This window comes from Bos indicus x Bos taurus, chromosome 17, assembly GCF_003369695.1.
Source record: "Bos indicus x Bos taurus breed Angus x Brahman F1 hybrid chromosome 17, Bos_hybrid_MaternalHap_v2.0, whole genome shotgun sequence".
In the NCBI taxonomy this organism is placed as follows: domain Eukaryota; kingdom Metazoa; phylum Chordata; class Mammalia; order Artiodactyla; family Bovidae; genus Bos; species Bos indicus x Bos taurus.
This window is the reverse complement of record NC_040092.1, coordinates 1,803,585-1,829,204: the sequence shown is the minus strand read 5'-3', so window position 1 is coordinate 1,829,204 and position 25,620 is coordinate 1,803,585. Positions and strand designations below refer to the sequence as shown.

At 56.3% G+C, this 25,620-nt stretch overlaps 4 protein-coding genes across 12 annotated transcripts; all 4 read left to right on the top strand.

Moving 5' to 3' along the window:
- The first annotated feature begins 1,817 nt into the window (after nt 1-1,817).
- On the top strand, nt 1,818-2,335 carry LOC113907260 (glutathione S-transferase theta-1-like). The gene is made up of 2 exons (XM_027566186.1): nt 1,818-2,034; nt 2,116-2,335. Exons 1-2 carry the CDS (start codon nt 1,888-1,890, stop codon nt 2,314-2,316), a joined length of 348 nt encoding a protein of 115 aa, XP_027421987.1. The 5' UTR covers nt 1,818-1,887; the 3' UTR covers nt 2,317-2,335.
- LOC113907259 (glutathione S-transferase theta-4) lies at nt 1,838-7,299 on the top strand. 5 transcript variants are annotated; one of them, XR_003515143.1, is made up of 7 exons: nt 2,950-3,161; nt 3,462-3,616; nt 4,128-4,215; nt 4,704-4,854; nt 5,762-5,938; nt 6,585-6,856; nt 6,995-7,085. XR_003515143.1 is itself a non-coding variant. In XM_027566184.1 (6 exons), exons 1-6 carry the CDS (start codon nt 2,950-2,952, stop codon nt 7,190-7,192), a joined length of 945 nt encoding a protein of 314 aa, XP_027421985.1. In that variant the 3' UTR covers nt 7,193-7,299. The 5 variants fall into 5 exon arrangements, 3 of the variants coding, with proteins under 3 accessions (XP_027421986.1, XP_027421985.1, XP_027421984.1); XR_003515142.1 differs by having other exon boundaries at nt 5,762-6,856; XM_027566184.1 differs by lacking the exon at nt 6,585-6,856 and having other exon boundaries at nt 4,740-4,854; nt 6,995-7,299.
- A 2,569-nt stretch (nt 7,300-9,868) lies between these two features.
- On the top strand, nt 9,869-17,743 carry LOC113907258 (glutathione S-transferase theta-1). 5 transcript variants are annotated; one of them, XM_027566177.1, is made up of 6 exons: nt 9,869-10,242; nt 10,863-10,909; nt 12,461-12,548; nt 13,690-13,840; nt 16,927-17,103; nt 17,287-17,743. In XM_027566177.1, the coding sequence occupies exons 1-6, from the start codon at nt 9,884-9,886 to the stop codon at nt 17,479-17,481; spliced, it is 1,017 nt and encodes a 338-aa protein (XP_027421978.1). In that variant the 5' UTR covers nt 9,869-9,883; the 3' UTR covers nt 17,482-17,743. The 5 variants fall into 5 exon arrangements, with proteins under 5 accessions (XP_027421978.1, XP_027421979.1, XP_027421981.1 ...); XM_027566178.1 differs by lacking the exon at nt 16,927-17,103; XM_027566180.1 differs by lacking the exon at nt 10,863-10,909 and having other exon boundaries at nt 10,033-10,242; nt 17,287-17,740.
- Nucleotides 17,744-19,791: 2,048 nt separating this feature from the next.
- Nucleotides 19,792-25,310, top strand: LOC113907256 (glutathione S-transferase theta-3-like). Its single transcript, XM_027566175.1, has 5 exons — nt 19,792-20,044; nt 21,384-21,471; nt 21,949-22,099; nt 24,417-24,593; nt 24,894-25,310. The coding sequence occupies exons 1-5, from the start codon at nt 19,807-19,809 to the stop codon at nt 25,083-25,085; spliced, it is 846 nt and encodes a 281-aa protein (XP_027421976.1). The 5' UTR covers nt 19,792-19,806; the 3' UTR covers nt 25,086-25,310.
- The last annotated feature ends 310 nt before the right edge of the window (nt 25,311-25,620 follow it).

The window sequence follows — 25,620 nt, the reverse complement described above, 5'->3', positions numbered from 1 at the left end:
GACAGGGGAGTAAGGTAACCACCTCCCAGGGCTTGTCGGAGGATGGAGACTGAGCACCAGGTGCCTAGAGCCCAAGGGCACTCAGGAATGGGGGTCCGGTGGCTAAGACTCCCCACTTCCACTGTAGGGGGCTGGAGTTCGATCCCCCGGTCAAGTAACTAAGCTCCCCCAGGCTACTTCCCCATGTGGCCAAAAAAAAAAGAGAGTTGAGGTCCCCCTGAACCCCTCCCCCAGACCCTGAACACCAGGCATAACCGGCCCAGGAAAGGAATGGGGCGTGCGTGGCTGGTCCGCCTCACCTGCCTGAGAAGGGCCCCTGACCCAGAGAGCTGGGCTCTGAGGCGCAGAACAGGCTGGAGTCATGGCAGAGTGTGCTAAGCATCCTAAGTCACTTCAGTCTGGTCCCACTCTTTTCGACCCCATGGAGTATAACTCACCAGGCTCCTCTGTCCATGGGATTCTGCAGGCAAAAATTCTGGAGTGGGTTGCCATGCCCTCTTCCAGAGGATCTTCCCGACCCAGAGATTGAACTTGTGTCTCCTACACTTCAGGCAGATTCTTGACCAGCTAAGCCCAGGGGAAGCCGTCATGGCAGGGTGATCTCTGACACCCCCTGCCTGCAATGTGGCCATCCTTTTATACCTGAGCTGCAAATACCAGACGGAGGCACACCGGTACCCGCCAGAACTGCAGGCCCACACCCGTGTGGATGAGTGCCTGGCCTGGCAGCACACGGCCACCCAGCAGCCTGCCACCAACATCCACCTGTGCGAGGTGAGCCTCCCTGCCATATCCTGCAGACTTGGGCAGGAGCTGTTTTTGGGGGCTCCAAAATCACTGTAGATGGTGACTGCAGCTGTGAAATTTTAAAAGATGCTTGCTCCTTGAAAGAAAAGTTATGACCAACCTAGACAGCATATTAATAAGGAGAGATGTTACTTTGCCAACAAAGGTCTGTCTAGTCAAAGCTTTGGTTTTTCCAGTAGTCATGTGTATGGATGTGAGAGTTGAACTATACAGAAAGCTGAGCGCCAAAGAATTGATGCTTTTGAACTGCGGCGTTGGAGAAGACTCTTGAGAGTCCCTTGGACAGCAGGGAGATCCAACCAGTCCATCCTAAAGGCAATCAGTCCTGAATATTCATTGGAAGGACTGATGCTGAAGCTGAAACTCCAATTCTTTGGCCACCTGATGCAAAGAACTGACTCATTGGAAAAGACCCTGATGCTGGGAAAGATCGAAGGTGGGAGGAGAAGGGGATGACAGAGGATGAGATGGTTGGATGTCATCACCAACTCAATGGACATGAGTTTGAGTAAACTCCGGGAGTTGGTGATGAACAGGGAGGCCTGGTGTGCTGCAGTCCATGGGGTAGCAAAGAGTCAGGTACAACTGAGAGACTGAACTGAACTGAGGACCCCCAGGGGGGTCCTGTCTTCTTCCCCAGGCAGACATCACTAATTTATGACATTTCATTATGTCCTTGTCACCCGGAGCCGCAATGTCACTATTATATGTCCTTTGGATCTTATCTTGGTGTATTATTCTTCTGTCTTATTGGCAGTTCAGACAGCTCCAGAGTGTGAGTTAAACCCTCTTCACCGTCACCAGTCTCGGAAATACCAATGCATTCATTTAAGAGTACTGCCAGCATCTTTGTGGCCTTGCAGTATCCAACTTGCCAGAGATGGAGTGAAATGCATAGCTTTTTTCAGAGCCTGAATAAAACCTTGGAATCCTTCTGAACACAAAGCCCCAGAGGGCCTCACTGATAAGTGGCTGCCGAGGGAGGCGTGGAAAAGAGCTGGGAGGCTTCCAGGGCCCGGAGATAAGCCGCCTCCTCTCTTCCTGGCCCAGTGTCTCCTGCCCCACTTCTCCCAGCAGCCCATGGACGCCACGCAGGTAGAGCAGCTGCTGGGGAAGCTGACGCCCGCTCTGGGGCACCTTGATCAGGAGCTCCTGGCAGCCAGGCCTTTCCTGGCCTCTGGGCAGGTCTCCCTGGAGGATCTGATGGCATTCACGGAGCTGATGCAGGTGAGGTTCTCCTGCCCACTTGCCCCCGGGGGTGCTCTGGGTACGGGCTGAGCCCAAGCCCCAGCTGCCCTGTTTCCCCAGCCCTCTCCCGTCGGCTGCAACCTCTTCCGAGACTGGCCCCAGCTTGCTGCGTGGTGGGCCCGTGTGGAGGCTGCCCTGGGCCCTGAGCTCGTCCAGAAGGCCCACAGGCATGTGCTCCAGTCTCAGGACCCCCAGGAGGCCCAGTGGGATCCTCAGATGGCCCAGAAGCTGGCGCAGCTGGTGAAGGAGCAGCTCCGCTGAGGGCCAGCTGCACCCTTGCAGTTTGGGGGCTGCAGTAAGCGTGCTGTGTGCCCGTCACTCGTCTCCAGCCTTGCTCTGCTCTAGTCAATGGGCTCTCCCGGTTTCTAAACGGTCTGGGAATCTCCTCAAGTCAAGCAGCTCAGAGACAGCAGCACTCAGGCCCCCCGCATGACCCTCCTCTGCCTCTGGGTGCCGAGTCCAGGTGCTTGGCCCTCGGGCGCAGCCGGTCCCAACCCAGGCTGGAAGCTTCTGAGCTCCTCTGTGACCCCTTGAGTGGTGACAACCCCCCAGGTTCCGGTTTCTTTCTCTGCACCCATTTCTAGCCACAGTTCAGGCTAGACGCCCCCCCCCCCCGCCCCCCCCACCGCTTCTGAAACCTATAACGCCCCTTTGGTCACTTTCTGCCATAAAGGCCTGGCCCCAGGAGTTCCTACACGGAAGCCCCTCTGAGATACGGGCCAGTGGCACACACATGCGGGCCCCCAGGGAGGGGAAGGGAAAATTCACAGCCACTCCCGCCACCCCACGTGGTGGCTGTCGGTCTGCTCCCAAGTATCCTCACAATCCTTCCCGCTGTGAGCATTCCAGGCTTCTGGGCCTCATGGCAACACCAAGAGAACAATAAGTTCCAGAATGCGGGGCGCCAGGCCTGGGTGGGTGGGCACAGGGCCAGGGCACAGGCTGCGGTGGGCTGCGTGCGGCTGGGCGTCTGCCAGCCGCGGTGGGGCCCAGCATGGGCCTGGAGCTCTACCTGGACCTGCTGTCCCCGTCCTGCCGCGCCGTCTACATCTTCGCCAGGAAGAACAGCATCCCCTTCGACTTCCAGTTTGTGGATCTGCTGAAAGGTGGGCGCCTGCGGCTGCCCGGATGGGCTGGGTGCTAGGGGCGGCAGGACGTTAGGTCAGGGATTCACAGAAGTGGAAGGAGAGGAGACCCGCCCCACCACGCGCCCAGGCCAAGCCCCGCCCCGCCCCGCCCCGCCCCGCCCCCACCCACACCAAGCCCCGCCCCGCCCCACGCCAAGCCCCGCCCCACCCCGCCCCGACGCCATACCCCACCCAAGTGCACAAAGGGAAGAAAAGCTTCCTGGTGGGGGCAGTTGTCCACTGTGTGTCTGCCCGGCCCGCCTTTGCCATTCCCCGCAGATTCTTCCTCACTATGATGAACGGGGGCCAGGGGGGCACAGTGGGAACAAGAAGGGTCCCCGGGCTCTCACCCAGCGCACCCGCCTTCTCCGCTGCCGTGCAACTGCCCATCAGGGCGGCCGAGGTCACAGGAGCACGTGTACTTATTCCTCATTGTACGTGTTCCCCAGCCCCCCAACCCCACCCCACCCCACCCCGACCTGCCCAGGGTGACTCCCCGGGGCCCGGGTGAGGGTCATGGCCCTAGTCTCCATCACCGCCCCGACCACAGAGGGGGCTTCAGAATCTCCACTTGCAGAGCCTGGAGGGGGCAGGAGGCCTGGGACTGTGATCCAGGCCCCCAGGGCTTCTGTTGATTCACAGGCTGTGGCTTTGGGCCTAGACAGAGTTGGGGGTGAGGGCTGGAGGCCTCCAGCTTCCTGGAACCAAAGCATCGCCCTGGCCTCGGCCTGGGAGGGCGGCAGCATAACAGGGACCCTGGCCTGGTCCCTGTTACGGGCTCCCTGATGTGCCTCCTCATGTGGGGAGGGGCAGCGTGCTTCTCCTCTGGGGTGCAGCGTCCCCTTCTTGGGAAGATGCTCCAAGAGGCATTGTTTCTGTCCCGGGGAGGCCCGGGTCTCTCGTCTCTGGGGTCTCAGCAGCCTCAGAGCTTCCTGCCCCTCTCAGGTCACCACCACAGCAGGGAGTACATCGAGATCAACCCCCTGAGGAAGCTGCCCAGCCTCAGAGACGGGAAGTTCATCTTGTCTGAAAGGTAACTGTCCTCCCAGCGCTCGCACCCCAAGTCTCTGCTCCTCCTGGGGGAGTTTCCCACCCGGCCTGGCCCACCTGCGCTGCTGATCGCTGGCTTTCTTTTACGGAAAAGTTCACACGCACCAAAGTAGAACAAGCGCTAGAGAACCAGGGGCATAAGGAGCCCAGTAGCCACCCCCAGCTCCATCGGTGGTCCACCCGGGCTCACTGTGCATCGCCTGTACTCTGCTCAGTTCCTCTGCCTCCTGGCCACCCCATCCTTCACCTGCAAATGTTTAGGAATGACCTCCTAAGGGATTCCCCCACGTGTTCTGCCCTGTCTGAGGCCACCCACCAACACCCCCTTCCCTGCAGGGTCCTCACCACTGGGGGTGGGCTTGACTGCCTTTCCCGGGGCCGCTGGGCTCAGCCCCCTCCAGGAGGGGCGCCGGGTGGTCGGCGAGCAAGGGTGGGCCGGCCTGGGGAGCGCCCTGACCGTCCTCTCCGCAGCGTGGCCATCCTTTTCTACCTGTGCCGCAAGTACAGCGCCCCCTCGCACTGGTACCCGCCAGACCTGCACATGCGTGCCCGCGTGGACGAGTTCATGGCCTGGCAGCACACGGCCATTCAGCTGCCCATGAACAAGATACTCTGGATGAAGGTGAGGGGGCCCACGGCTGGGGCTCTGGCCAGCGTCCGCCCCGCTCTGAGCCTCATTTCTGCAGCTCCCTGTCCTGCCCGCCTTACAGAGCCGTGGGGGTATGACACGGACCACTGGGCAGGAAAGAGCCTTATAGGGACGAGGGGAAGGGCACCCAGGAGGGGCTGGTGTCACTCAAGCCGGGATAGGATTCAAGACATTTCATTCTGAACTGGAGGGATCAGAGCTGGGAATTCCCCTGTGTCCAGTGGTTAGGATGGTGCTGTCACTGCCGGGGGCCCAGGTTCAGACCCTGGGTGGGGAACTAAGATCCTGCAAGCCTCGAGCTGTGCAGTGGGAGAAAAGAAAAAAAAAACGTGAAAGGGCCCGCAAAGACCGTCATATTTGAAGCTGACAGATCAACAGTACATGTGCCCATACTTCTTATGCTACACCTGTGGCAGACGTCACCAATCAATCACAGGATTCTTTCCTGCTGGGACCTCAAGTCCTTCTTTAAAAAAAAAAAACAACTTTTATTAATCAGTCTTTTGGAGCTCTGCTGGGTCTTAGCTGGAGCACGTAGCATCTTCGATCTTTGCGGCAGCGTGGGGATCTTTAGTCAAGGCCCGTGAACTCTTAGTTGCAGCGTGTGGGATCTAGTTCCCTGACCCGAGATCGAACCTGGGCCCTCTCTTCATTGGGAGCTCAGGGTCTTAGCCGCTGGACCACCAGGGAAGTCCCTCATCCTTCTGAACAAGGGCCCCAGGCGCCTTCTACCCACTGGAACTGCCAACGGAGGCGATACCACTTCACATCCTTGGTACTGCCCACCACCTGTCTTAGCAGGCAAGGGTCAGACGGGGCCTCCAGAGGCCTGGAGAGTCAGACGGGGCCTCCTCTCCCTCCCCTCCCCCACCCCGGGCAGCTGCTGATCCCGATGATCACGGGAGACGAGGTCCCAGCTGAGAAGACGGAGCAGATGCTGGCGGAGGTGAAGAACAACCTGAAGCTCTTCGAGGAGAAGTTTCTGCAGGACAAGATGTTCATCACTGGGGACAACATCTCCCTGGCCGACCTGGTAGCCCTGGTGGAGATGATGCAGGTTTCCAGCGGGGGCAGGCGGACGGAGCAGACGAGGGACTCCCTTGAGACTGTAACTTGCAGAGAGGCTGGGGAAGGGGGAGCCGTGCCTGGGTGCCTGGCCTTGACCTGGGGGAACCACGGGAAGCCCAGGTTGGGAACCAGGGAGGATCATGGTCGTTAGTGCCTCAGGAAGAGTCCTCCGTGGGGACGGGAGCTGGAGGGTGAGCCTGCTCAGTCAGCCGGGATCCCAGGGGCCTCCTCCTCCCAAAGGACCCTCCAGGAAGAATCCAGAAGCTTCCAAAGTGTCCTTCTGACCAAAGTGCCCCTCTTTTCCAGAGCTCCAGTCAGGGCAGTTGGACAGGGCCGCTCCCTGGCTTTGGGTCTAAGGGTCCATCTGCTCTGCATGGGGGGACACTTCTGGGTGGGGGACATTCATGCAGCTTCTGCGTGCAGGGGAGGGTGGCCACTTGTGACCGAGCTGGTGTGTAGGATGGAGCTGAGATCCTGGCCAGTGTGCAAAGCGGCCACTTTGGCCCTTGGTCAGTCTGCAGGATGGACCAGCACAGGGAGAGAAACAAAGTCCCAGTCTTTCTGTCGCAGGCGGTGCAGTCCCCTGAGTCTCACCCCCACACCCACCCCAGATGTCTTGGGTTCCTGTTTCTTAGGCTGCCGGCTGGGTGTCTCATCGCAGTTCCTGTGCTTGATCACAGAGGGAGGTTCAACACAGGGAGAAATAACTGAATTCCTCCCACCTCCATCTGGGGGGCAGGGGGTTTCCATGGAAGAAAGCAAGACCCCTGGGAGGTTTCACACTGGAGAAGTGGGAACCCCTGGGTCACGGGCCCCTCTGAGAGGGACTCAGGAGCCGAGGAGCAAGACCAGCGACAAGAGAGCCACTCGGGGTCCTCCACCCCCGCCTCCATCTGTTACATGACCTGTGAGCCCCGGCCAGGCCTTGGGGGTCAGCAAGCCCACTGGCCACAGGGGCGAGTGGGGAGAGTCTTCTGGCTGTAGGCAGGGCCCAGGTGGGGCTGGTCCCCAGGCTGACCATGCCTACCTCTCCGTCTGTCCACAGCCCATGGCCGGCAACCATAACGTCTTCCTCAACAGTGCCAAGCTGGCCGAGTGGCGCATGAGGGTGGAGCTGGCCATCGGCTCCACCCTCTTCTGCGAGGCCCACGACCGGCTGGTGAAGTTGGCGGAATGGGACTGCTCCACACTGGACCCGATGGTCAAGGAGAGGATCTGCGATTTGCTGCAGAAGTTCAAGTAGAGGCAGCCCACCCCAAGGACCTGGCCAGCTCAGCCCCCGGAACCCCTTTCCTTAAGGGAGACGCTGAAATTCACTGCTTCTTTGCCTAATAAAGAACTGAAACAACTCCCGTGGCTCCCGAGCCTGAGATGCGCCTGGGGCTGGGTGGCAGTCGTGAGTCCCCCCAGCTTCCAAAAAGAACTGGAAAATTAAAGGTTACTCGTGAGTAAACTGTCAGTGTGACAGCTGATGACTTTAGTGCTCCACTTTCACTAATGGATAGAATTACGAGATCGGAGATCCTGCAGGAAACGGAGGTTTGAACCACATTCTAACATTATAGGAGAACTTCCCTGGTGGCCCAGTGGCTAAGACTCCATGCTCCTGATTCAGGGAACCCAGGTTCAACCCCTGGTCAGGGAACTAGATCCCATGTGCCACAACTAAGAGTTTGCTTGCCCAAACTAAAGGCCCCACATGCCACAGGGAAGACTGGAGATCCCACTTGCTGCAACTAGGCAGTAAATGTTTATTTTGCTGCAGCCAAATAAATAAGATAGATAGCTGTTAAAAAATAACCCCATCGGCCTGCCGGCCACACACAGCACAGCACCCACAAATACCTGATCTTCTAAATGGCACATGCAGTATTTTCCAGGATAGACCCTGGGTGAGGTCATAAAATAAATCCCAAGAAATTTAAACTGATTGAAATCATATGATGTGTGTTTTCTGAACACAGTGGAATGCAATGAGAAATCAATAACAGAAGGAAAGCTAGGAAATGAAATACTTTTAAAAATGCATTTAAACAACCAATGAATCAAAGAAGAAATCACAAGGGAGAGTAGAAAGTACCTTAAAAAATTAAAAACACGACAGACCCAAACTTACGGGAGGCAGCAGAAACAGCTAAGAGGCCATTGTATAGCTGTGAACACATACAGATCTCACCCCACTCCAGTACTCTTGCCTGGAAAATCCCACGCACGGAGGAGCCTGGTGGGCTGCAGTCCATGGGGTCTCAAAGAGTCGGACACGGCTGAGCGACTTCACTTTCACTTTTCACTTTCATGCATTGGAGAAGGAAATGGCAACCCACTCCGGAGCTCTTGCCTGGAAAATCCCATGGACGGAGGGGCCTGGTGGGCTGCCGTCTATGGGGTTGCACAGAGTCGGACACGTGTGAAGCGACTTGGCAGCAGCAGCATACAGATCTCAAATCAACAACCTAACTTACACCTGGAGGAAGTAGAAAAAGAAAGGCAAACTAAACCTATAGCCAACAGGAGAAAAGAAACAATAAAGATCTGAGTGGAGACAGAGGATAGAGGAGATCAGCGAATCCAAACTATTGGATTTTTGAAAAGGCTACTGTTCTCCGCAAGACCCTGGATCAAACCTCACTCACAGCATTCAGGCTGTGCTTTTCTCAGTAGACAGTTACCATTTTTTTGTTGTTCCTGGTGAGAATCATTAAGAACTACTCAGCAAGTTGCACGTGTATCTCGCAGGCCTGTTAACTACAGTCACCACGCTGTGCGTTAGATCTCCATAACTTATGCGTCTTGGGTACTCAAAGCTTCCTACTCTCTAACCAGTGTGCTGCCATTCCCCCTCTCGCCCCAGCCCCTGGTAACCACCGTTCTAATCCCCACTTCTAAGAGTCCCACCTTTTAAGATTCCACACAAGTAAGATCAGGCAGTATTTGTCTTTTTGTGTCTGACATTTCACTTAGCATAATAACCTCCAGGTCCATGCGTGTTGTCGCTAACGACAAGATTTCCTTTCTTAAAGCTGAATACAAGAGTCCTCGATACATGTGTGCTCACTCAGTCACGTCCGACTTTGTGCGACCCCATGGACTGCAGCCCGCCAGACTCCTCTGTCCTCGGGGATTCTCCAGGCAGGAATACTGGAGCGGGTTGCCATTTTCCTTCTCCACCTCAATACACGTCCGTGAATAATCTCTAGATTTTCTGGATCCACTCATCCCTTAACCGACACTTAGGTTGTTACCCTATCTTGGCTGCAGTGAACATGGGGTTGGAGATGTCTGTCTGTCTCTTGGAGATCCTGTTTTCATTTTCTTTGGATATATGCCCAGAAAGCTGGATCTTTCCCATCATTTTCAAAGATGGAGAAACAGAGGCCCAGAGGAGGAAGAAACACACTCAGGGAATGAGACGGAGGCACTGTGCTGGAGGCAGGAAGACCTGCTGTCAAACTCCAGGGGTGCGCTGGGGCAAGGGAGTGAGCGCTGAGGCTTTGCCTCTTGGTCATATCAGTCCTGAGTGTTCACTGGAAGGACTGATGCTGAAGCTGAAACTCCAATACTTTGGCCACCTGATGCAAAGAGCTGACTCTTTGGAAAAGACCCTGATGCTGGGAAAGATTGAGGGCAGGAGGAGAAGGGGACGACAGGGGATGAGATGGTTGGATGGCATCACTGACTTGATGGACATGAGTTTGAGCAAGCTCCAGGAGTTGGTGATGGACAGGGAGGCCTGGCATGCTGCAGTCCATGGGGTCACAAAGAGTCGGACACGATTGAGCGACAGAACTTAGCTTGCTTCTTGATGGCGCCGGATCTCTGCAGCTTGGGGCCAAGATCGTGGATGCTGGAGTCAGACTTTCTGGACCCGTGATCCCTCTGGGCCTCGATTTCTTCATCCCTAAAGCAGGAACTTCTGACGCACGCCGCAGCCGGCATGAGTCTTGGCGAAGTTCTGCTCTGCAAGACGAACCTGGGCGTGACCGGCCCGCCTCCCCGAGGGGGACCTTCCGGAGCCCCCGCCCCGCAGGCCCTCCGGGCGCAGGCGATTGGACCCGAGCGAGCGGCCCGAGCGCCTATGGGGAGCAGCGCGTGGGGGGCGGGCCGAACGCCGCTGGTCGGTCGCGGCCCGGGGCCCTCTGAGTCCCGTGTCCCCTGCGTGGCGAGGCCGGTCCGCCCCCGCCATGGGCCTGGAGCTCTACCTGGACCTGCTGTCCCAACCCTGCCGCGCCATCTACATCTTCGCCAAGAAGAACCGCATCCCCTTCGAGCTGCGCACCGTGGACCTGCGCAAAGGTGGACGCCCGGCCGGGGTTTGGGGGACCGAGAGGTGGGGATGGGGAGGGGAGGTCAGGGGAGCCCCTCCCCGAGCCTCACCCGTCCTGCGGCCAGCCACCAGGAAGATCGGAGATTCGGGGATCCCCAGACTTGGCTGGGTCCCTGGAATGGACGACGAGGAGTGGGGGCTCAGTTGAAGCAGAGTAAAAGAGCCGGGGGGCGGGGCGCATGAGGAATGCAGGAACCTGGCGAACAGGGCTACCACCAGGCATGGGCTCAGGGACTGGGTGAAGAGACAGGGGCAGGAGGAAAGGAATTTAGGGGGCTGCTTGGGGTGGGGCAGAGCGAGTCCCTCCATTGTGGCCCCAACTGCTGATGCTCCGGCCCTTGCTGCCCTGGGTCCCCTCCCCCCTCCCCTCCCCCACCCCCGCTGGCCCCCTTACCGCCCCCCTCGCCCGCTTCCTTCCTCCTCCTGCTTTGCCTGCGCGCCTAGCTTATCCACTGTCTCACTGGTTCTCAGAAGGCGGCACCCGTTGTGGGGATACGGAGAGCAGGAGGGGGACTGCGGGGCGGTGGGCTGGGTGGGGGGCGAGCGTTGATGAGCCCTGCAGGCTGAGGGTTTGTTCTTTCTCTGGCAGATCCCCAGAGTCCCAAGGGCACAGCTGGCATGCCAGGGCAGCTGAGGGTAGGGAAGGCCGTGCTCCCGTGTTGCTAGTGCGGGGCGGGGGAGCGTGTGGGGGGTGCACAGAACAAGTCAGGCAACTCTGCAGGGCTGAGCCTTCCACCTAGCGCCCCCAGCTCGGTGAGGCAGGCGAGCCTCACCGTTCTGCCTTTGTGCCAGCCTGTCCTGAGGCCTGAATCGCCATCTCGTCCAGCCTCCTTGGGGGACTGGCCCCCAGGCTTGCCCAGCGGTCACCTCTGCTGAGTGTGGGGTAGGGGCAAGGGAGTGGGCACAAAGGGGCGTCCCAACCAGGCTGTCCCACAGAGGGTACTGTAGGAGGTGTGTTTCGCCAGGAGAGGAGGGGAGGGTCCTGGTGAAGGGACAGTCTGAAGGGTGGGGGGAAAGGGAGGAGAGAGGCTGGAGAGGTGAGGCCGTGGGGGACAGTAGATGGCTTTGAGCAGCTTTGCCTGCTCCTGGGTGCTGGGGAGCCCCTGAAAGCTGTTGAGCAGGGGCAGCAGTGATGACCCGTGCGCCCCAGAAGTTTCTCTCTGGCTGCATCTGAAGGGGCAGAAAACACTCCCTCGAGCTCAAGCAGAGATCAGGGTCCCAGGAGACTCTGGGCTGCACCTTTCCACAGAGCTTCAGTGGGACCCTAAGCATAGGGCCAACTCTGTCCCTGGTGCCCAGGGCGGAGTGAGCAAGGGGACACAGAGGGTCCAGGGGAAGTTGGCTGCAAGTAAGTGGACACCCCCTCATAGCTCAGTTGGTAAAGAATCCGCCTACAATGCAGGAGAGCCCGGTTCGATTCCTGGGTCGGGAAGATCCCCTGGAGAAGGGATAGGCTACGAACTCCAGTATTCTTGGACTTCCCTGGTGGCTCAGCTCATAAAGAATCCGCTTGCAATGCAGGAGACCTGGGTTCGAACCCTGGGTTGGGAAGATCCCTTGGAGAAGGGAAGCGCTACCCACTCCAGTATTCTGGCCTGGAGAACTCCATGGACTGTGTAGTCCATGCGGTCACAAAGAGTCGGACACGACTAAACGACTTTCACTTTCACTTTTCAAGTGGACGCTAGGAAGATGCCACTTGTCTGTGTTTGGGGGTCTATCCTTAGGGTCCACAGGGAAAGTGGCATTGAAGGAAGCCAGAGTCCACTCGGGACCAGTCTCCCAGTCCCCGCAGCTGCAACACCCCCAGACCCCACGTGGGAGCCAGAGATGCTGGCGATGGTGAAAAGGCAGAGGGTGGGAGTCTGTGGGCCCGGGCAAGGACAGGCCCTGCCCTGGATGGAGCTCCTTAAGCTCTGTTTTAGGGGGGCTCCTAGTGGGGGAGGTTATGCCCACAGGAACTTGGCAAGGGGTGTTGAGCTCTCTTTTGTACCAGCTGGCAGAACCTCCCACTTCTCCCACAGTAACCCCCGCCAGCCTCTCCCACACCAAGAGCGGCCGGGGGCTGGAGACGAGCCACGACATTGCGGTTGGGGCCTTTTGAGGGGGTGGGTACAACAGGTGGGCATAGCCAGGCAGGGCGGGGCATTTTCCTCCCCACCACCCACCACGCTGGGCTCTCTGCAGGCCAGCACCTCAGCGATGCCTTTGCCCAGGTGAACCCCCTGCAGAAGGTGCCAGTCTTGAAGGACGGGGACTTCATCTTGACCGAGAGGTAACTGGGACCCTGGGGTTGCTGGCAGACCCTGCTGGAACCATCTCGTCTCTCCGAGGTGAAGGGCCCTCAGTCCAATATCCCGCAGAGAGTCAGGGCTGGACCCCTAGCTCCTGCCTGCCCACAGTTTCAGTTCACGGGATGACTGGAAAAGCAAGCATCTTACTAGTCATGTGGTGCTTGGTGAGGGGGTCCCCAGGCCAAACTTGTACTGAGGTCTCCTGGTGGTCCCATCTCTGGACTGCCCGTCCCTGGGAGGACCACCAGACACATGGACGTTTGCCATCACAGCAGGGACCCTTGTCTTGCTCAGAACTCCCTTGCTGGGAACAAAAGGAGAAAAAAAAAAAAAAAAAGTGAACTGTTTAGCTTGGTGTGGAAGCAGGATTCCCAGTAGGGAGCTTGGGCCAGGGGCAGATACAGAGGTTTTCTGCCCCTTTGGCTGGGGTGCCCAGCCCCTGGGGTACCCGAAGTTCCTGAAAGCCTTCCCAGTGGCCCCAAATTCCCACATTCACTGTCCTTCCTGGTCGGCCCTGCCATTCCAACACCAAGGCAGCCCGGCTAACCTAGGGCAGGAAGGGGGCTGCAGGAGGCTTGTCTGTCCCGCTGGTCCAAGATCCCACAGCTCCCATATCCTCCTGTGTTTCCAGCAGGATGCTTTAGGGAGAACAGAGGGACACAGAGAACAAACGATGATGGGTTGGCAGGAAAGCCTTTTTGAAGCGTCAGGCCTCCTGGGGGTCTGCATGTGGGATGATGAGAGTGGACGCAGGCTGGAAAGAGTTGGAAGCAGCTGAGCTTCTGCAAGGCTCCGCTTTGGTGCTGACTCCTCCATGAAGCTATCTCTGGTCCTCCCGTCAGAAACTGTGCTCCGAACTCTTGGCAGGACTCGCCGTGGAATTTAGCCCGGTGATAGAAGGAGCTTGCCTGTTAGCCTCAGGGAGACTCTCAGCTCAGCCTCCAAAGCCTGTGTGCCCTGAGCAAGTCCCATCCTTGTTCTAAAGCCTGGCTTCCTTGTCTGGAAACGGAGAAAATAGTTTGGTGTGTGGTCAGGAAGATTCAGGAAGGGACTCTGTATCAAGCCCCGGCTCAGTGGGCCCCCCGCCCCCTGCCCTCCAACATGTCCTCCCCTCGCCCACAGCGTGGCCATCCTGCTCTACCTGGCCCGCAAGTATAAGGTCCCCGACCACTGGTACCCTCAGGACCTGCAGGCCTGTGCCCGTGTGGACGAGTACCTGGCCTGGCAGCACACAGCCCTGCGGAGAAACTGCCTCCGAGCCCTGTGGCATAAGGTGAGGTGCTCTCCCTGGGGAGGGGGGGCGGTGAGGGCATCGCCCCACCAGGGCACAGGCAACCTCACATTCTTCCTTTCAGTGTAAGTAGCTTCTGTTGACCCGGCTTTGACTCCCCAGTTCTTTCATCTGTTTGCCCAAGCTGCCGTTAAGCCTGTCTAATACATTCTTTGTATTTGAAATATGTGTTTTTCCAGTTCCAGAGATTCCATGTGGTTCTTTTTTAGAGTTTCCATTTCTCTGGTGACATTCACCATCAGCTCACCCACTTGGTCTATCTTTTCTTCTAAATTCTTTAACATATTGATTCTTATAATAGTTACTTTAAAGTTTTTGTTAGCTAATTTCAGCCCCTGGCTTTTCTGTGGGTTTGTTTCTATTGGTTGTCTTTTACCATCTTGATTATGGGTCACGTTTTCCTCTCTTTTTTTCTTTTATATTTTGGCCACACCATGCAGCTTCTGGGATCTCACTTCCCTGGCCAGGGATTGAACCTGGGCCACATCAGTGACGTCGAATCCTAACCGCTAGGTCACCAGGGAACACCCACATTTTCCTGTTTCTTTACATGTCTTATAATGTAAAGACATTACATTATAATTTCTCACTTTCTTCTTTCTTCTTAATCCTGATAATTTCTTACTGTGTGCTACATATTCTATAAAGGAGAGTGGACACTGGATGCACAGTAAATCCTGACCCAGGGCTTGCTCTTTCTTCTGCCAAGCATCGTCAGTGGGAGGTTCGTCTCTTCCAGCTAGTCAGGATTGGGGCTGGAACGCGGCTTCAGTTACAGTTCCGTTCCGTTCAAGAAGTTTCAGAAACGTCTTGAGGGTGGAATCAGGTTGCTCATTTTCCTCCAGCAAGGATTTGGAATCTAAGCACCAACTGCAACCAAGAGATGGCCCTGCTTCTCAGCCCTGCTGAGAACCCCACATGGCTGCTCCATCAGAAAACTCCCAGACAGATGGCAGGCTTGCACCCTGACCTGCTTGGACCCCAGGGATGAACGTGGCTTACCTTGGGAGGGTTCATGCCCTCTGGAATTTAGCTCATTTTGTCCAGTGCTGCCCAAAAGTAAAGAGTGAGACGCATATGTAGTTGAAAATTTTCCAGTAGCCATAATTGAATATATTTAAAATATATTCAGTTGAATATATTTTACTAAACCCAATATACTCAGAGTATCAGTGGTATGATTTTGGCTAATAAACACGTGAAAATATGTTCAGTATCACTAATCCTTAGGAAAATGCAAATTAAAACTATGATGAGGGGACCTCCCTGAGGTCCAGTGGTTAAGACTTTGCCATCCAGTGCAGGGGGTGAGTGCAGGTTCGATCTCTGGTTTGGGCACTAAGATCCCATATGGCTTGCAGCCAAAAAACCAAAACGCAAAACAGAAGCATTATTGTAATAAATTCAATAAAGATTCTTTTTTAAATGACTATAATGAAATACCACTTCATCCTTACTGGGATGGCTGTTACAGAGAGAGAGAGAGGTCAAGGATTGCTTGCTCGGTTGTGTCTGACTCTTTGTGACCCCATGGACTGTAGCCCACCAGGCTCCTCCGTCCATGGGGTTCTCCAGGCTGGAGTGGGTTGCCATTCCCTCCTCCTTCCTGACTCAGGGTTGAACCTGTATATCTTGCATCTCTTGGATTAGCAGGTGGATTCTTTTACCACTGCATCACGTGGGAAGCCCAGATAGGTAGGTAGATAAGCAAAATAATAAGTGTTAGTGAGGATAACAAGACATCGAAACTCCCGTGTGCTGTTGATGGGAATGGTAAGGGGAATAGCTCCTGTGGACAACGCATGGTGGTTCCTCAGAAAAATTAAAAATACAATTGCCGTATGACCCAGCAAGTCCACTCCTGGGTGTATACCCCAAATAACTGAAAGCAGGATCTCAGAGGGATGCTTGTACCCACATTCACAGCAGCCTTACTCACAGTAGCCAGAATGCGGCGGCAGCAGCAGTGTGCATCCCAGGGACGCCTGAGTGCCCCTCAGGGCTTCCGCCCAAGTTTTCTGCTAGGAGTTTTACTCTTTCCGGTCTCAAGTTTAAGTCTTCAGTTCATTTTGAGTTTATCTTTATGGTGTTAGGGAATGCTCTAATTTCATTTGTCCTCATGTAGCTGCCCAGTCCTCTCTGCACCACTGATGGAAGAGACTGTCTTTTCTCCCTTGTGTATTCTTGTGTCCTTTGTCGTGGATTACTTGGCTGGAAGCGTGTGGGTTTATTTCTGGGCTCGCTGTCCTTTCCATTGGCCCGTGTCTGTTTCCTGGTGTGTATTTTACACTCACGGCATATGTCGTCTAAGACCAGTCATATTTTAAGAGCTCGGGAACCTCTCGTGGCTGGTGGTTTCCATATCAGACAGGCAGGTTTAGGCTTTTTTCTTTCCTACTTTTTGTTCTTTCTTTTACTTTTCCTTTTTCTTTTAAAGTTCTGTATTCTTTGATGACTTAAAAAAAAAAAAAAAAAACAAGGTTATTTTCTCTCTAGCGTCATCATGGCGGGTTTTTCGTGACGTTCCGTATTCTTCTCAGAGGTGCACGCCTCCTTTCTGAAATTGTATCTTTAATTTTGGGTCACCAGTTTCATTGTTGTGTCTTCTATCATTTTTGATATATATAAGAAAAGAAACATTAGGGAACAAAAATCAACAGGCCTCTTTGCTGCCCGTGTCCCTTCCTGAAGTCCACCCCCCACTTCCTGTCCCCTGAGATCTGGTTCAAGTCCTTTCAGTTCATGATCTTCTACATTATTACATTTATGTGTAGCCCCAAAACAATGCTTTGCTTTGAGCGCTTACAATTTTATATAAACGCCCGCAGATCATCATGCAATGTGCATTTTTCCACAGCGCTGCGGGTGGATCTAATGCATTTTTTTCTAACTACTCTATAGCATTTCCAGACATGAATAAATCAGAATTACTTTCTGATGGTCTTTTATAGTTAAAGACCTTACATTTATATTTAAGGACCTTTTACATTTAAAGTCTCAGGTGCTGCCCTGGAGGTCAGGTAGGAATGCCGGCCCCTAAGGCCCCACTCTGCCTGCCCGCCCATTAGGTGATGCTCCCTGTTTTCCTGGGTGAGCCGGTCTCTCCTGAGATGCTGGCGACCACGCTGGCAGAGTTGGACATGGCCCTGCAGGTGCTTGAGGGCAAGTTCCTCCAGGACAAAGCCTTTCTCACCGGGTCCCACATCTCTCTGGCTGACCTGGTAGCCATCACGGAGCTGATGCACGTGAGTGCTGTGGGTGGTGGTGGGGGTATGAGGCAGGGGGGTCCTGGGTGGCGCTGAAGTCCTGCTCACACCATGCCCCTGGCTGTGGGACCCTGTGGAGAAACCTTCTGGAGTTCAGTGGCCTCCAAACCAGGTTGGTGTTGTGATACGTGGTCACCCATCCCGTCCCCTCTCTCCCTACAGCCCGTGGGTGCCGGCTGCCAAGTCTTCAAAGGCCGACCCAAGCTGGCCGCATGGCGCCAGCGCGTGGAGGCGGCGGTGGGGGAGGTCCTCTTCCAAGAGGCCCATGAGGTCATCCTGAAGGCCAAGGACTCTCAGCCTGCAGACCCCACCTTAAAGCAGAAGATGCTGCCCAAAGTGCTGGCCATGATCCAGTGAGCCAGGAAGCTTTGCCTCTGCTCTGCCCTTGGCAGTTCGCAGAGCAACTTCATTTCCATTGTCCCGTGGGAGGCAGACCCGGAGAGCAGGCATGGCTTGCCTGCCTGAGTCCTCCGCTCCTGGGGCCAGGTTCCCACCCATCTGTCGCTGGGGCTGCAAAGCCACAAAGAGAATGGCACACACAGACCTTGTCTCCTTTCATCTGCGTTTTCTTTCCAGTCTGGGAAATAAACCTGGGCTCAGCCTGAGCCTTTGCTTCTAACTCTGAGGTGTGATTTATTTGACGTTCCATCTGTCCTGGCTGTTGGTTTTGGCCTCTCTTTGAAAGACAGCCAGCTTCGTAGGCCCGGTGGATTAGCTTTCCCCAGACTGGTTGTCCATGGTTAAATTAATGAACGCCCTGTCCTCCACTGGTTCTTCGACAAGGACGGTAGAGGCAGCAGGTCTCCACGTGTGTTGGCTGCAGAGCGTGGGCCGGTCATCCTTTCAGCACCAAGCACTGGGAATCACGAGTCCTGCACCCACCCTGAGGGGGCGGTGGGGAGGAGACATCAAACAGCAGCTCCCCCGGTCAGGCCCCGGTCAGGCCCCGGTCAAGTGGGGCCTGAATTGCCACACCTCAGAGTTGCAGAACCTGAACAAGAATGGAATGCTCAGATTGCATTTTAGAATAACATTCTGACTGGTGGTGGGGGTTGGACTGGAGGGTGGCCAGGGAGGAAGCAGGGAGATTGGATATCGCGGTAGTCTGGCCAAAGGTGAGTTATGGAGGAGGGCAGTCCCCTGGAGGGGGTGGAGAACATGGCCCCATCCAACCTGGAGAAAGTTCTCTCCTGATGGGATAGGTCCTTCTTAAACTGGGAGCCAGGGGCCCAGGAAGGCTAAGCTATTCTCAAGGTTTTGTTTTGTTTTGTTTTCCCCCAGTTGGGCTTTCTCTGAATCTTGGGTTTGGGAATAGGTTTTTTTTTTTTCTTTTTTTAAAAAAATTATTTAGTTATTTATTTGGCTGCCCTAGGTCTTGGTAGGTCTGCAATACAGGAGAGGTGGGCTCAGTCCCCGGGTAAGGAAGATCCACTGGAGGAGGAAATGGCAACCCACTCCAGTATTCTTGTCAGGAAAATCCCATGGACAGAGGAGCCTCTCGGGCTGCAGTCCATGGGGTCTCAAAAAGTCAGACATGAGCAGCACAGGCACTCACGAGTCTTAATTGCAGCTTGTAAGATCTTTAGTTGTGGTATGTGGGATCTAGTTCTGTGATCAGGAATCCAACCTGGGTGCCCTGCCTAGAGAGCAAAGAGTCTTAGCCACTCGACCACCAGGGAAATCCCTGGAAGTGAAGTGAAGTGAAAGTCACTCAGTCGCGTCCAACTCTTTGCAACCCCATGGACTAGCCCATGGAATTTTCCTGGCGAGAATACTGGAGTGGGTAGCCTTTGCCTTCTCCAGGGGATCTTCCCAATCCAGGGACTGAAACCAGGTCTCCTGCACTGCAGGCAGATTCTTTACCAGCTGAGCCACAAGGGAAGCCTAAGAATACTGGAGTGGGTAGCCTATCCCTTTTCCAGGGGACCTTCCCAACCCAGGACTCAACTGGGTTAGGGTTAGGGCAGACTCTTTACCAACTGAGCTGTCAGGGAAGCCTGAAGTCCCTGGGGACATGGCTTTTTTCATCTGGGAGACTTGCTTAGAGGATGAAGGCATCACAGCCAAAGACCTCAGGAGCACCAGGCTTGAAGTTGGAAGGGTTTGGCCCTACAAAGGAAGTGGGAAGATTCTGGGCCCACCCGAAAACCTCATAGATCGTTTCACGAGGCTTCTGTTTTGCAGGAGGGAGGCGAAGATTAGCCGGGAGCGTAAAGAAGCTTGGTGAGGGGCGGCTTCTTGAGGTGGTGACCTGGTCTTTGCTGGACGCAGAGGACCACACGCCCTCCCCCGCCTCCACCCTGGGCCGTGGGCCCCCGGGAGGCTGTGGCATCTTTTACTTCTCCTCTCTTTGTGTTCCTGGGGACTCTGAAGTCCCTCCTCTTTCAGCCCCCTCTCTGAGGTGGGAGGTGGCCTGGGCTAACCCTTTGACCCTAAATTCACTGAGTGTCTGCGCTGGAAGCGCCCTTGATCTCATTCCCCTAGTACCCCTCCCATCCCGTTCCATTTGACGCAGGTTAGACACTGATGTCCAGGTGAGGGGACTGACCCGGCGGAGAGACACAGAGTCCGTCTCCCTGAACCCTGCCGGGCAGGAAAGGGAGCCCAGCTCAGAACCCCGCAGAGGGAAGGCGGGAGAGCGAGGCTGCCGCTGATTGGCCCAAAGTTCAACGGCGCCGTCCAATGGGCGGGGAGGGTGTGGCCGGGCTCGGGTACCAGGAGCTGCGCACATCCCTCTGCTGGGTGACCGGTGGAACTCGCCCGCTGCCGTTCCTGTCGTGGGTCCTGCCCGCTGTTCCCGCCCCCGCCATGGGCCTGGAGCTCTACCTGGACCTGCTGTCCCAGCCCTGCCGCGCCGTCTACATCTTCGCCAAGAAGAACAGCATCCCCTTTGAGCTGCGCACCGTGGACCTGCTCAAAGGTGGGCCGGACAAGCAAGGAGGCCCGGGGTCTGGGTGTCCCTGCGGCCCCCCGAGTCGGGCGGCCGGTGCAGACAGACTCCCGTCGGAAACCGTAGCTTCGGCCATCGGTTGTGTATTGTACGTCTTACCTTTGCCTAGTGAATACCAACCGTTCTTCACACCCAGGTTAAGGGGGAACAGAGCAGGTAGACAGCAGTGCGGGGTGCGGCTGGGGTTGGGGCGGGGCGAAGAAGTGGAGGAAAGTGGAGAGACGGCTCTCCAAACCAAGGCTCAGCTCGGAGAAAACAATGACGCGGCCTCCTGGTTCCCAGCAGAGGCAGCCCCCATGTGACTGCCCAGAAGACTGTTCACCTATATCTGGCCTCCGCTTTACTCCTACCTGTGCCCGCCTAGGTCCCCTCCACTTGGGCAGAATCCCACGGAGGGGGCAGGGCTGTCACCGGGCCTTAGGAGGAGCTCTGGATTCAGAACCCCTCAGGCAGGCTGGGAGGGACACCTGTGCTTGGCTGAGTCTGCCCACCTTCTGCCTCTGGCGCCCCAGCCTGAGCCACCTACTGCTTTGGTGCCACCTTGCTCTGCCTTCTCAGTGATCCTTGGGGTGAGGGCCGGGCACAGAGGCTGTTTTTGGAGGGAGAATGGATCGTGGTGATCCTGCCCACGAAGGAGAAGGAGCAGAGAGTCCCGCAGGTGGTCCTATGACCAGGCTGGAGCCCCACTCTGCTGAAGCCTCGGGCTTCACACGCACTGCGTGGTGTCCCCTCCGCACGGGCCTGAGCTGGTGGTGGTGGTGGAAGGGCTGCAGTATGCAGAAGGGAGCCGGACAGGGGGGCCCTGGTGGGAAAGGAGTCTGGAAGGTTTGGCACAGGAAGGAAAGAGGAGCAACCTGCGGGAGGCTGAGTGGCTGAGTAGGTCAGGCGTGCTGGTGAGAGTGAGGTTTGCTGAGGCCTGGGAACAGGTGTGTGGACAGGTCACCCAGTTAGCACAGAGAGGGGAGGCTCTGCAGGGGGCAAGCCTAGAGCCCAGGGAGGGGGCTAGAGGGTCTGATGCAGGGATGGAGTTGACCGGGGCGGCGGGTTACAGCTGCAGAAACTCACCCTCCGCCCAAGCCCAAGTTGAGATGCTCTTTGGCCCATGTCCAGAGCAGGTAGACACGGGAACAGGAACCTCTGGTGGGCTCAGGGGATGTCACCCCCTGACCGGCAGAGTGGCCTCCTCTTCCCTGACGCCCCATGAGGACAGGGACCCCAGAAAGTTGGTGGCTGGCTGTTGGGGTGGGAGTGGACAGAGACCTTAGAGGCCTCGCAGTTCTCCCCACCTGCCTCACTGGTCACTCCACAGGCCAGAACCACAGCGATGACTTTGTCCAGGTGAACCCCCTGAGGAAGGTGCCAGCCCTGAAAGATGGGGACTTCACCTTGGCTGAGAGGTAACGGGTCCCTGGGCCGCACCTGTCGGCCATCTGTGTGTCCACCGTTGATGGCCTGGCTCATGGCTTGCATGTCCCAAGTCCCTGGTCTGGGTGGAGAGTGGCTTGAAGTGGGCAGAGGTGCCCAGGGCTGGAAGGGGCACCTGGTCACGTTCCTGGCACTGCGTGTGCTCCGGAGATGGCGGGGAATGGTACTGGAGTCCTCTGAAGCCCCACGACACTTCGTTTTTCCCTCGGTGCCCTTAGTTGAGATGCTAGATGGCCCAGTGTAGAGCCGTGTGGCCCTGGCTGCCACCTGACCTCTCTGGGCCTCGCGTTCCTGCTTGTGCACCAGAACCAGGCAGACGCTGAGATGCTCCACCCACAGGATCCGGGGAAAGACGTGTGCGGTCAGGGCCTGGCCTCACCCAGGACCTGGTCCCTGTGGAATGGCCGAAGAGTGACTGGGGCATGTCCCCCGCACCCCATGTCCCCCAGTGTGGCCATCCTGCTGTATCTGGCCCGCAAGTACGAGGCCCCTGACCACTGGTACCCCCAGGACCTGCAGGCCCGAGCCCGCGTGGACGAGTACCTGTCGTGGCAGCACACGGCCCTCCGGACGAGCTGCACCCGGACCATGTGGCAGAAGGTGAGCCCCGGCAGGGAGCCCCCCCGGGACGGCCAGGGGGCCAGGCTCTCTGTCAAAAGTGAGCCCTGGGGCAGGGAGCCCTCCCGGGACGGCCAAGGGGCCAGGCTCTCTGTCGAAAGTGAGCCCCGGCAGGGAGCCCCCCCGGGACGGCCAGGGGGCCAGGCTCTCTGTCAAAAGTGAGCCCTGGGGCAGGGAGCCCTCCTGGGACGGCCAAGGGGCCAGGCTCTCTGTCGAAAGTGAGCCCCAGCAGGGAGCCCCCCCGGGAAGGCCAGGGGGCCAGGCTCTCTGTCAAAAGTGAGCCCTGGGGCAGGGAGCCCCCCCGGGACGGCCAGGGGGCCAGGCTCTCTGTCGAAAGTGAGCCCCGGGGCAGGGAGCCCTCCCGGGACGGCCAAGGGGCCAGGCTCTCTGTCGAAACTGAGAACACTAAATCCCAGAAGGCCAGAGGTGCTCCAGGGCAACGGACTTGTTTCCCAGAGGGGAAACTGGGCACACAGCCTGGGAACGACCCCCACAAGGTGTCTTATCAAAAACACATTTATTTGCTTAGTTGTTTTCGGCTCCGCTAGATCTTCCTTGCTGGGAGCAGACTCTGGAGCACACGGGCTCCAGGACTCGTGGCTTGTGGGCCCCGGCTTGCAGGCTGAAGGGCCCCAAGGCACATGGAGCCTTCGGGGACAGGGGATGGAAGCCGTGTCCTCCCCTGCACTGGCAGGTGGACACTAAACCACTGAGCCACCAGGAAAGCCTGCCCCCATCAGGTCTTGATTCCCGAGTTGCTGGAAACGAATCCTCTGCTTTCCTGCACAGGTCACACTGCCCAGGAATGTTGCCTCTTGTGGGCGAAAAGCATCAAGCCCTCACTTTGCCACACACATACTTTTCAGATGGAGAGATGTTAAGTGAAAAACCTCAAAGTAGGAAGAAATGAGATATTTCACTAAATGTTGATCTAATTTCTGGGTATACAAAGATTGATAAGCCTAATAACAGTGAGAGACATAAAGACAAGGTTCATCAATTTTATGTGGTGAAATCTGTAGAAGAAGGAAAAAAAAGAGAATTAAAGCCAGCAAAAATACACTGAGAAAAATCTTGGCAAAGATATGTTAGAAAGAAGTAACATTCTTGATATTTAAGATGTTCTCAGAAGCCCATCAGACAAAGACACAGGAGAAAAACGGGCAAAGGAAACCAGCAGAGATGTAGCTGAAGGACAGAGAGAAAGGGTCAGTAAATGGATGAAAGCATTTAACTTCAGTAAAAACCAAGCAAATGCACATTAAAGGAGCATGCAGATACCATTTTTGCTTATCAAATGTGCAGAGGCCTTTGACATGAACCCTGAGCCGTGATCAGTGCCCAGTACCCAGCAGTCATCCTGTGTGTGTGAGGGACTGAGCACTGTGCCTGGGTCCTCAGCAGTGCACTGAGAGCATGGAGTCCTAGCACCGCACTGCCAGGGAGTTCCATCTTGGGGCCCATTCGGCCCAAAGAAAGTTTTAAAAGAAAAACTTTTAAAAGAAAAGAAAACTTTTAAAAGAAAAAGTTTTAAAAGAAAGCTTTAAAAGCCATGGGCTTCCCTGTTGGCTCAGTGGTAAAGAATCTGCCAGCCAGTGCAGGAGACTCTGGTTCAATCCCTGGGTCGGGAAGATCCCCTGGAGGAGGAAAGGGGAACCACTCTTATAATCTTGCCTGGGAAATCCCATGGACAGAGGAACCTGGCCTACAGAGGGCCTACAGCGCGGGGTCCTAAAAGACTTAGGAACTCAACAATGACAATAAAAGCTGTAGAGGGGGAGGGAGCCTGGTGCCGAATGGAGAGAAGCTGAGGAGAGCGAGTGTAGACCTTTGCTACTGAGTGTGGTCCATGGGCCGGGAGCAAGATGGTCATCTGGGAGTCTGGCAATGCAGAGGCTGATCCCACCCAGGTGCACTGGTTAGGACCATACACCTGAAGCACATCCTAGAGGGATCTGCAGGCCCATTCCCACAGATTCCCATCTGAGAGGCCTGGAGGGGGTGGGGGGTGGTGGGAGAGTGGGAGAGGATGGCTGCTGCTCTGCGTTGAGACCTTTGTGGGGAGGGGGCAGTAGGGAGCCATGGAAGGCTTTATGCAGGGAGAAGCTACAGGCAGACTGGGATTGCAGAGGGATCCCCTGGCTGCCTGATGTGAGGACCCAGGGAGAGGTGGAGGTTGGCCATGCGTGAGTCAGCGATGAGGCCTGGGCTGAAATGTGCAGGATGGCCGGTCAACAGGACGAGAGCCGGAATGAGGCGGGGCCCTAGGCATACGCTGAGCCCTCTCTCTGCCTGCCAGATGATGTTCCCCATATTCCTGGGCCAACGCGTGCCCCCTGAGACACTGGCGAACACTCTGGCCGAACTGGACAGGTGCCTGCAACTGCTCGAGGACAAGTTCCTGAAGGACCAGGACTTCCTGGCTGGGCCCCACATCTCAGTGGCGGACTTGGTGGCCATCACAGAGCTGATGCATGTGAGTGCTGTGGGGCAGGGGGGCTGCTTAGCAGTGGGGTACCCCAGGAGGGAGCCCGTGCACCAGCTCACATCGCCCTTTCTGGCTGGGGGTAGAGGGGGGCCCTGGGTGGGTCACGTCCCCTCTGAGCCTCAGGAAAAATGGGCCTAAAAACCCTCAGCCTGCAGGGATATTGAGCAGTTTCACCGTGTTTCCTCTAGTGGCAGAGGAGGGAAAATCCACCCAGGGGATCCCCAGGCCAGGGGTGGCCTCCTGCTTCCCTGGGCACCACCCCGCTCCAGTTGGCTCCCTCTCCCGCAGCCCGTCAGCGCCGGTTGTGACATCTTCAAAAGCCGGCCTAAGCTGGCCGCATGGCGCCAGCGCGTGGAAGCTGCAGTGGGGGAGGACCTCTTCCGAGAGGCCCATGCGGTCCTCATGAAGGCCAAGGACCTGCCTCCAGCAGACACTGCCATGAAGGAGAGGCTGAAGCCCTTAGCGCAGCTGTTCTTGTAGTGAGTCCCGGCCAGCCTGCCACGGCACTCTTAAGAAGTGGTGCTCCCTCCCCTCGGCTGTGGGCCAAAACACGGCTCCCGGCTCAGAGTCCGGGCCACAGTGCTCTCCACACGCCAGTCCTGCATGCCTTCCCCGTCTGCCCACTAGCTTCACCCTTACCCCTTGCACGCTGACTTCCATGTGAACTCTGGAAAGAGCTCTAGTAAACACAAAAGTGACCCTGGCCCTCTCTTGTTTGAAAATTTCCCCTGGTTTCTGCCCTGAGGCTAAAGGACAAAGGATGAGTCCTTTAATACGCCCACTTACATAAAATTTTAGATATGTAGTTGGAATCGTTCATAGGCACCCACATAATTTCAACGACCTTCGTTATTTACAATTCTAACAACTTTCCAACGCTGATGAAAGTACCACGTTTGGCCACATCAACAGACATCCACGTATTCAATAACAGCTTTTGTTTCATCTATAAGAAATACAGGGCCCCGTAAACATTGCTGGTAATTCGACCAGCTTTGGCTTTGGGGCTTTGGCT